We start from the raw sequence: 10264 nt of genomic DNA, 5'->3' as shown, positions 1-10264 counted from the left end.
TATATATATATATATATATATATCATCCATGCTGGGTAGTGATGCTTTTAATGTTTTAATAGGTACATTTCAGATAATAGTGCAACAGATAAGAAAGGAATTCCATCTCTTAAGCAAAATTTTCCTCAGTTAAGCCATATATTTCTATATTTTGGTATGTCTTAATTGAGGAAAACTTTGTATATGACACAAAATTCCCTTTTTGTCTATTACACAATCATCTGAAATCTATGTACCAAATGCATTCAAAATATCATTATTTAATCTGACTTCATTATTATACATCATATGATTCTATGCCAGTACAATCTGGTCAGTCCTAGCTTCATCCACACAAATACTATAACAAGAATTTGGAATGGTTTGTTCCCTTCAGCTCAAGTTGGAGATTCTGGTTACATGCATTGCTTCTAAGCATAGCATGAAAAATACACACATAGTCAAATCAAATAAATAATCATTAAAATTAACAATTACAAACAAGAGAATGTGCACATGGAATGTATTAGTTTGACTCTATAAAAAGAGATAGTTTTTGATGTTTGTAATTGTTATATATATATATATAAAACAATAACAAACATCAAAAACATTCTCTTTTTACAGATATATCTGAGTGAAGCATTATGTGATATTCAAAATTAAGACTGAAATTGTTCAAAAACTAATGTCATGCAAATTGAAATATGGGTGCGAAAACAAATAAAAAAGACCGAAAAGTAGTTTGCCCTTTATTTCATATTTCTATATTTTGGGCTCAATACCTCTTTATCAGGGGAAAAATAGAGGTTGATGTCAGCTGGTATCTTTAGCTCAAATGTATAGGAAGATGGTTTGTGATATGTGCAGAATGGTAGGTATTGTTACAATAACCAATCTGCCACTTGTAACTCAGTTTTATTGATCAATAGTTTCCTTTTATTAATGATGGACTTCTTTAATCTTCAAATTACCAGTATTATGCTCTGTTGTAACTGTGAAGACCTGAGTGTGGCATTTCTCCAAGTGTTTTTTTGAATGATGTGTTTGTCTGCATATGTTCCTTGATACTGATATGTAGCCTCCAGATGGTGCTTCTGACAAAACTAGAGTTATGCAAGACAGATTGTTCAATGCAGGTCTCAACCCCCAACCTCTTCCCAATACATCTGAGCAAAGCATGCCAGCTGAACACCATCTTGCATTTTCTCCAGATGAGAGATATTAACCTTGAAATATTGACATATAGCGTAAAGTACAAGCTGTCTTCTGTTTTTCACTCCTATATTTCTATTAGCATCATTGTACTGACTTTTCAATGATTTCAATCTTAGTCCTCATTATGTATCATCATCATCATTTAACGTCTGCTGTCTATGCTGGCATGGGTTGGACGGTTTGACTTTGGCTGGTAAGCTGGAAGGCTGCAACCAAACTCCAGTCTGATTTAGCATAGTTTTCTATGGCTGGATGCCCTTCCTAATGCCAACCACTCTGAGGGTGTAATGAGTGCCATTTGCAGGACACCAGTATCTGCCATGACTGCGGTTTTGCTTGGCTTGATGGGACTTCTTCACAAGCACAACATAATGCCAAAGGTCATTGCCTCCGTGAGGCATATCACTCGAAAGGAACTCAGCCACTTTGCCTCTGTGAGGCCCAACGCTCATATATATATATATATATATATATATGCAGAGAGAGATAGAGAGACAGAGGAAATATGAAAGAACAAAGCTGTAAAAACAAGAATGCTGAACAAAGGTGATTTATGCCCCAGGTGAAAGATGAATTGTGTGTGTGTGTGTGTGTGTGTGTGAACAAGATGCTGATATCTTCATATTATCTTATACACATGTATATACACATCAGGTTGGTGTATTTTTAGCTGCATAGCATAAATAACCCAATTTAAACCAACCTGTTTTATAAAGTTGAAGTTTTGTTTCTGGTTTATGTTTATCCACATACATTCCATATATTATCTGTTGATCTGTACTCATTAGTTTTATGGACAAAGACTTGTTAACAAAGTTCAAATACTCTTGAGTAAATTTGTACAAAACATCATATTTACCAAGATTGCTGGCACCTCCTACCCACACCATGTTGTGATAAATAATGTCTTTATAAGTTACATCCTTCTTAAAATCAAATACAAAGCTGTAAGCAACTTTAGTATCATCAAAATTTGTAGGTACTCTCAATTCAAATTTAGGAGTTCTAGTGAGAGATCGAAAAAGTCCAATATCTAACCACATAAAGTATTTAGTATGAAAATAGTTCTTTCTTATAACCCGGTTAAGAACTTCAAATTTTGCATGCATGGCACAAGAATATCCAGGCACAACAGTATTGGGAAGAAATCGTGGGTAACCAGGCTGTTTAAATATATCAGAAATATTTTTTTCTATATTAAATGACCACAATTCTTTCTTGTCTATCAGAAATAACTTCGTTCGTTCTTTAGGAAACTTTTCCCTTAATTTTTGGAAATATTCGTATGCAGTTTTATCATCTGTATAAACAATTAGATTATTAGTCATGCTGCCAAATATAGACATCCATTTGTAATAGCCATTTGGAGTATACTTATGTCCAGGACTTCCTTTTGCAAAGGCTCCTAAATTGAAATATGCAGTCAATACTGAGATTTCATTGGAAAGGTTCATAGAATTTTTTGGAAGTTCCGTTTTAAAAGAGAAAATGTCTTCCTGAATTGAAGATATTTCTGTAGAATTTTGAATGATGTTTGGTGTTGTGAATGTTATATTCAAGTCATTAATCAATTTTGTCTGAGGATCCTGTTGAATAAATAATAGTTAAAATTATATTAAGATAGGACATTCAAGAAAAACAATTCAAAATAGGTCATATCTTTATAGTGTCATATTCTCATCATTGAAAATCACAATATATATATATATATTATAAAACAAATGACTACAAATAAAATTATAAGATTGAGTGAATCATTTGGCCTAAATGAAAGAGGGAAATCTTTTTAACAAATATATACAGGCATTATCATAATTAATATCATAAGGAAATATTTATATCTAAGAAAATTTCAGTTAGTATAAAATACTATCACCCTTCAGTGACCTCAATAACAACAATAGATAATCAACTTTGAAATTATTTAGATCAATCTAAACACAATCAACACAGAAAAGCAATAATTACAATTAAGTGATGATAGTATGTAAAATTACATATAAGACCAAGATGCAATGGGAAGATGTTAATGAGTGATATAGTATTAATATTAATTCATGTATAAGGAGTAAAATGATGTTAGAGGAAGATTAATAGAAAAGTTTTATTTTCTAAACTGTAAATATATAAAAACATATATCTCAAATCAATATATTTTCTCTATTCTTTATCTGAGATGGAAGAACAGGATACATGAACAGAGACTGAACTTAACAAGTTTGTTTTAACAGATATGATAGCTACATGGCCAAATAGATGAAATGTTGTACATGTAACACTGAAAAAATATGTCAACAGTAAATCAAAACACCTTCATGCTTATATGTCAAGGATATTCAGAAAAGCAAATGTTTATAGGTGCAGGCATGGCTGTGTGGTCAGAAGCTTGCTTCCCAGCCAGATAGTTCCAGATTTAGTCTCACTATGTGGAACCTCTGAGCAAGTGTCTTCTGCTATAGCTTGCTTCAGGCTGACCATAGTCTTGTGAGTGGATTTATAGAAAGAAACTGAAAGAAGTGTGTGTGTGTGTGTGTTTGTTTGTCCCCTACCTCCACTTGACAACTAATGTTGGTGTTTACATCCATGTAACTTTGTGGTTCAGCAAAAGAGACCAATATAATAAGTACTGAAAGCAATTCATTTGGCTAAAAATTCTCCCTAGCATGGCCACATTCTAATGACTGAAGCAAGTAAAAGTTAAAAGACTTCTATCATGTTTATTGTTCAATGTGAATAGTCACATTTCACAGAGATCCATGAAATTTATCTAACCACAGTGAAACTTCATGAACAATTTTTCACCAAAAATCTACTACACACCAGAAAGTGTTGCTGCATTTCATATGTTGCTCTGCATTAAAATAATTCTTTCAGTTTGAGCTATTTTTGTATATATATATATATTTCAAATATAAAATACAATAAGAAAGTTGTAGAGCTTGCCTACTCCATGGAATACCTACGGTTCCAGCTAGTTATAATTGTTAGTATAATTATTAAGGTGGCTAGCTGGCAGAATCATCAATGGCATTTGTTATAGATCTTTACATTTTGAGTTCAAATCCTGCTGAGGACAACTATATATCTTTCATCTTTACAGGGATAAAATAAAGTACTAGTATCAAGTACTGGATTTGATGTAGTTGACTAGCCCTTTCCCCTCAAATTTGCTGATCTTGTGATAAAATTAGAAAAAATATCATCATCACCATTATTGTTGTTGTTGTTGTTGTTGTTGTTGTTATTAAGGTGGTGAGCTGGCAGAATTGTTAGCACACTGGGTGAAATGCTTAGCAGTATTTCGTTTGTTGCTACATTTTGAGTTCTAATCCTGCCAAGGTCAAGTTAGCCTTTCATCCTTTCAGAGTCAATAAATTAAGTACCAGTGAAACATGGGGTTGACGTAATCAACTAGTCCCCTTCCAACAAATTTCAGGCATTGTGCCTTTAGTAGAAAGGATTATAATTTAGTAGTAACAGTAGTAGGAGCAGAAAGAGGGATTTGTTCTTTTAACTACTAAATATCTTAGGAACATTTGAATGTCTATTTCATTACCTGGAGTAAAGAAAAGGTTTGTCTTAAAACATTTTAAACTGCTTTACACATTTTTTACAAATTTTCATGTGCAACATTTACTCATTCACTGCCTCAGAGATGGTATGTTATGATGCTTATCATACTGGTTGTTGCAGTAATGCAAACAAACACGCCCCCAAAATATATTCAAACAAAAAAAAACACACAGATGGAACTTTGAAGTAAGACATCTACACTGTACATCAGAAGGCACATAGTGTTGGAAACATTTTTTTGAATGATGAAAATAAACAGTTCAAGAAGCAAAGGTAACCCAACTAACAACAACAGCAACAATTTCTATCATTTGCTGATGTGGAAGGACAAAAGGAACAACTGAACTTGAACCATCTAAAAGAAAATGCACTGCTAACCATCATCGTTTAACGTCCGCTTTCCATGCTAGCATGGGTTGGACGATTTGACTGAGGACTGGTGAAACCAGATGGCTACACCAGACTCCAATCTGATTTGGCAGAGTTTCTACAGCTGGATGCCCTTCCTAACGCCAACCACTCTGAGAGTGTAGTGGGTGCTTTTACGTGTCACCCGCACGAAGGCCAGTCAGACGGTACTGGCAACGGCCACGCTCAAATGGTGTATTTTATGTGCTAACTATGTCACAAAGCATATTGTTTTCTTGTCCAAAGATTTTCACCAAGGAAAGAGCGAGGAGGAAGGTAACAAACCAGTGTTTTACATAAAATTAAAAGGCTTCTATAGACCTTCAAAGGAAGAGCTGAAAGAGACTTTGGTTGGTATGTCGAAGGATATGTGCTTCAACCAAGAGTATATAGAAGATAAAATACAAGATGAAATAGGTAAAGCTACATACCTACATACCTACCCAAAGGCTGCTATCACAGTACATAACTTTTGGGAATGATAGAATCATGGCCAGAGATATTGTCATGGATCTCGACCCTTTACAGGTCATCATCTTTGCATAATAGTATAGATATGTTTTGAGTGTGTGGGTAACTTACAACAGCATTTGGTTTGGTGAATTCTATACGAGCATCCAGGTTCTATTGATCCCCAAGGGCCAAAAGGATATACTAGAATTGTACTCTTTTCAGAGAGTAGAGGATTTAATCAGAATGTTTGTAAAAGTCAGAAAGCATTATTGCAGTCACTCAAAAGTCTGAAAAATCAGAGGGAAAAGAGAGAGTGGTTGCCAACAGCAGAGATACTAGCAATAACAATGGTTGTTCCTAAGTGAAGACAATTGTAGCTGCTGTCACTATTTCAAGAGCACCACCAGCTGCATCCAGGACAAGTCAAATTACAGGCAAGCAAAATTGCCTCATTCTCAATAACACTAATGCAAAGGGTAGATGATGACTCAGAACCCAAGGGGTACCCTTTTCTAGCACAAGACCAGCCAGAGCTTATGGGAAGCAATACCATAAAGCATAACATCATCAATGGTTGTGAGGAAGGAGCTCAAAAATTGAGAATGGTAGGGGGAACTACTAAGAAAAGAAAGAGGAGACAAAAATGTCAGACAAAAACAGCAAAAGTTCCTCATGAAGAGGGGCCTACTTCCACAGAGTGTTTGAACTCTATGATTATGATAGTCCCATGGGAGAATGCCAGTCTATTAGATTTAAAGATGACTTTAAAAGAAGACAAGTAAATTACTGTGCTGATTGAAGAAGAACCAAGTACCCTTAGATGATAGATGGTCAAGAAAGATTAGGCCAGTAGTATATGAACAGCTGAGATATTATGGCCCAGAGGATTTGGGGCTTTCAACTCAGTTAAGACCAAAATTGCTCAGGGGTAATTTTGGAACCCCCAGTTTTCAGAAAACAGTAAAAATTCAGCTTCTAAATCATAACCTGTCTTAATATATTGTAAACATATTTTGTTTCACATATCTCACAACCCCACTATACATATGAACATCCCCACATGCTTTGTAACTCTTTATGTATGATCTTTTGAATTACTTGTTTGAAACTTTGTGGTTATTAAGGGATTATTATTATTGTTGTTGTTATTGTCAGAGTAATGAATAAAGGAATTGATTGAATGACATATTTTTCCTGCAGTTTCCTCATTCTACTGGATAACCACTTTCCAAATGCTCATGTTACAGTATTTTGTACACATAAAAATTGTAAAGCATGTCTAAAAAATTAACTGAAGAGAGTCCCCCTCCTTCCTCACAGTGACTTTCATTGCACCCCCCCCCACCACCACCACCACCAGCACATGGCAGTCAGTGTGTCACAGTGGTGTTCCTGTACTATCACCTACTTCCTGTTGTAAGGCAGTAAGCTAGCAGAATCATTCAACAAAATATTTAGCAGCATTTTGTCCATTTTTTACATTCTGAGTTCAAATTCCCTCAAGGTCAACATTGCCTTCCATCTTTTCAGAGTCAATGATATAAGTACCAGTTCAGCACTGTAACTGACTAACCTCATTCCACAAAAGTGTGAAAAATGGCTATTTCCTTCAAACTTTGCTTTTGTAACATTTATTCAAACCCTAAAGATCCCTCTCAACACATGGCTATGATGCTCCCCGCCACACTACTTCTGCTCATGATCAGAGATGCACATATCATCAGCCACTAAATGACATGCTCAAGTGGTTATGGTCAAGCAACTGACAAGCAAATCTGTGGTACTGAGCAGAATATTTGGTAATATGGCATTTCTGCTTCAGTAACTCAGTGCTAAATCTGTCTGAAATGTAATGGAAAATAGGTCAGTTTCAAAACATTGATGTCCAGATCACAAAAGCAAAGTTTGAAGGGAATAGTAGTCATTTCCTTTGATTTCTAGATATAAGTAAATAGGAAATAACACTTACTGACCAGAGAAAAAAATAATGAAAGTTTTGTTACCCAGTGTTATTATTGTTTTGATAAAAAATATTTATCTAAAGATGTTACATATAACTGATTTAAAAGATGTTGGAAAGTAAAAACAATAGCAAATGTTTCTTTAAGTTGATATTTATATCAAAAACATTTTTAAATAATGCAACACTATTCTGATTTTTATGGTTTAATTTTTTTCTTTCTTTCCTTTTTTTAACTGAAACAATATGTTGAGAAGAAATTTCAAAAATTCTTACATAGGGTTGTATCAGTTTAATCTTAATCCTTTCTATAAATTCCTGATCTGTAAATGGAATTCCTGTAATTATATAAAAATAGTCATTGGATTAGTTTTATTGATATATAATAGCATGACATGATTATTATACTTAAATATTTGAATTTTAAAAAGAACTTACATTATGACTGCAGATAATTTTACATCAGTTCCTCTATTGCAGATTTGTCCCCTTAAAATACTGTTCAGTAAAATGCAGATGGATTTTGTAGTTTGGAATCAGTTCAGGATAACAATGTCATAGTAACCTGTGAAACATTCTATTCAGAGATTGTGGCTGATGTGGAAAATCGCTTTGTCATATTGAGACAGATTTAACTCAATATGATATTCAATCATTGACATCTATAATTTAAATTCAAGAACTCTAAACAAAAAATATTAAAACAAGAACTATTCCGGCAAAAAGCAACAGCAGAAGCATATCTGAGGACTAATGAATATTTTATCATTAACTCTTTGTTAAACAGTAATTGCAGCATTTACAATCACAAATGTACTATTTATTGTTCTTATAAATAATAACTCTTGTTCTTATAGGACAGTGAATGACAAATTTTGTATTCATAGCTGATGACAGACAATGATGCAAAAATGCATGCATCATGGAGTCTGCTGACATCATTCATAGCCTAATGTGTTTTACACATTTTGTCTGTGGGGAGAATTTTACTCCAGGACTTATTTCTGCACTGAATAGTATTCCTATTTCCACAAACATTAAATATGGTTGCACATGATTGCGTGTGTTTGTGTGTGTGTGTGTGTGTGTACACATATATATATCATCATCATCAATGTTTAACGTCTGCTTTCTATGCTGCCATGGGTTGGGCAGTTTGACTGCAGACTGGTAAGCCAGGAAGCTGCACCAGGATCCAATCTGATCTGACAAGGTTTCTACCGATGGATTCCCTTCCTAACACCAACCACTCGAAGGGTGTAGTGGGTGCTTTTTACATGCTACCAGCACAGGGACCAGTCAGGTGGCTCTGGTATCAGCCACGCTCAAATGGTGGTTTTTACATTTCACCAGCACTGGCATTGCCCACTCTTGAATAGTGCTTTTTATGTGCCACTGGCATTGGCATCAGCCACTACTACAATTTCACTTGACAGGTCTTCTCAAGCACAGCATATTGCCTGACAATTGAAGGTACTTTTAATTGGTCTGGTTATGCGACACTGGCGTTGGCCATGGCTACAGTCTCACTTGACTTGCCAGGTCTTCTCAAACACTGCATATCTCCAAAGGTCTTGGTAGCATGTCTCCAAAGGTGTTGATAGCTTATCTCCAGATAGATATATATATATATATATATATATATATATATACACACACACAGGAGTTGGACAAAATAATGGAAACACCTAGTATCATAGCATCATAATTTTGCTTGTTTATTTTTATGTTTTTTGATTTATTATTAGTGTTGTTTAATATGTTCTGCTAAAATTGCTGTTTCTTTTCAGATATCATCAGAAAAAAGTAATTAAAATTCATTAAAATGACAGATCTATCAGACTTTCAAAGAGGTCAAATTGTTGGTGCTAGTATGGCAGATGCTAGCATAATGAAAATAGCTAAAATGTTTGGTGTATCAAGAAGTACTGTCTCAAAAGTAATGACAGCCTTTGAGAAAGAAGGAAAAACCTCCTTGTTGAAACAAAACTCTGGAAGAAAACCAAAACTTTCAGATAGGGACTGTCGGACTCTTAAATGAATACTTAGAAAGGATCATGAAAAGTACAGCTCCCAAAATTACTGCAGAGCTTAATGACCACTTTCAGAACCCAGTTTCCACAAAAGTTGTTTGCCGGGAGCTGCACAAAGCCAGATTTCATGGGAGAGCTACAATCAGAAAACCACTACTTTCAAAAACAAATGTTGCAAAGCATTTAGATTGGCGTAAAAACCTACAGAATTGGTCTCTAGAGCAGTGGAAGAATGTTATTTTCTCGGACTAGTCATCCTTTACCATATTTCTGACCACAGGCCGAGTATACATGTGGAGACAGTCAAAAGAAGCATGTGACCCAGACTGCCTTCTTCCAACTGTTAAACATAGAGGAGGATCTGTGATGATCGAGTGGTGGGGCTATATCTTGGAAATCTGCCAGCCCAATGGTTTCTCTTCATGGCAAAATTAATAGTCAAAACTATTTAAGCATTTTATCTGATCAAATTCATCCTATGGTTGCAAAACTGTTTCCGGAGGGAAACACAATCTTTCAGGATGATAATGCACCAATTCACACAGCTAAAGTTGTTACTGAATGGCACGAGGAACATTTTAGTGAAGTTGAACATCTTATCTGGCTACCACAGTCTCCAGATCTCAATATTATTGAACAT

The 10264-nt window shown here is 34.8% G+C and overlaps 1 protein-coding gene across 1 annotated transcript in view; it reads right to left on the bottom strand.

The window, feature by feature from the left end:
- Positions 1 to 1731: 1731 nt before the first annotated feature.
- Positions 1732 to 10264, bottom strand: part of LOC106877989 (uncharacterized) — an 18997-nt gene continuing 10464 nt past the window's right edge. Inside the window, exons 2-3 of the mRNA XM_014927063.2 lie at positions 7868 to 7929; positions 1732 to 2783 (exon numbers count right to left, since the gene is read on the bottom strand). Of these exons, the coding sequence (XP_014782549.1) occupies positions 1848 to 2783; positions 7868 to 7929 (998 nt within the window). The 3' untranslated portion in view covers positions 1732 to 1847. The remainder of the gene's footprint in view (positions 2784 to 7867; positions 7930 to 10264) is intronic.

This window comes from Octopus bimaculoides, chromosome 4 (genome assembly GCF_001194135.2).
Source record: "Octopus bimaculoides isolate UCB-OBI-ISO-001 chromosome 4, ASM119413v2, whole genome shotgun sequence".
NCBI lineage: Eukaryota > Metazoa > Mollusca > Cephalopoda > Octopoda > Octopodidae > Octopus > Octopus bimaculoides.
This window is presented reverse-complemented; position numbering and strand designations above follow the sequence as displayed.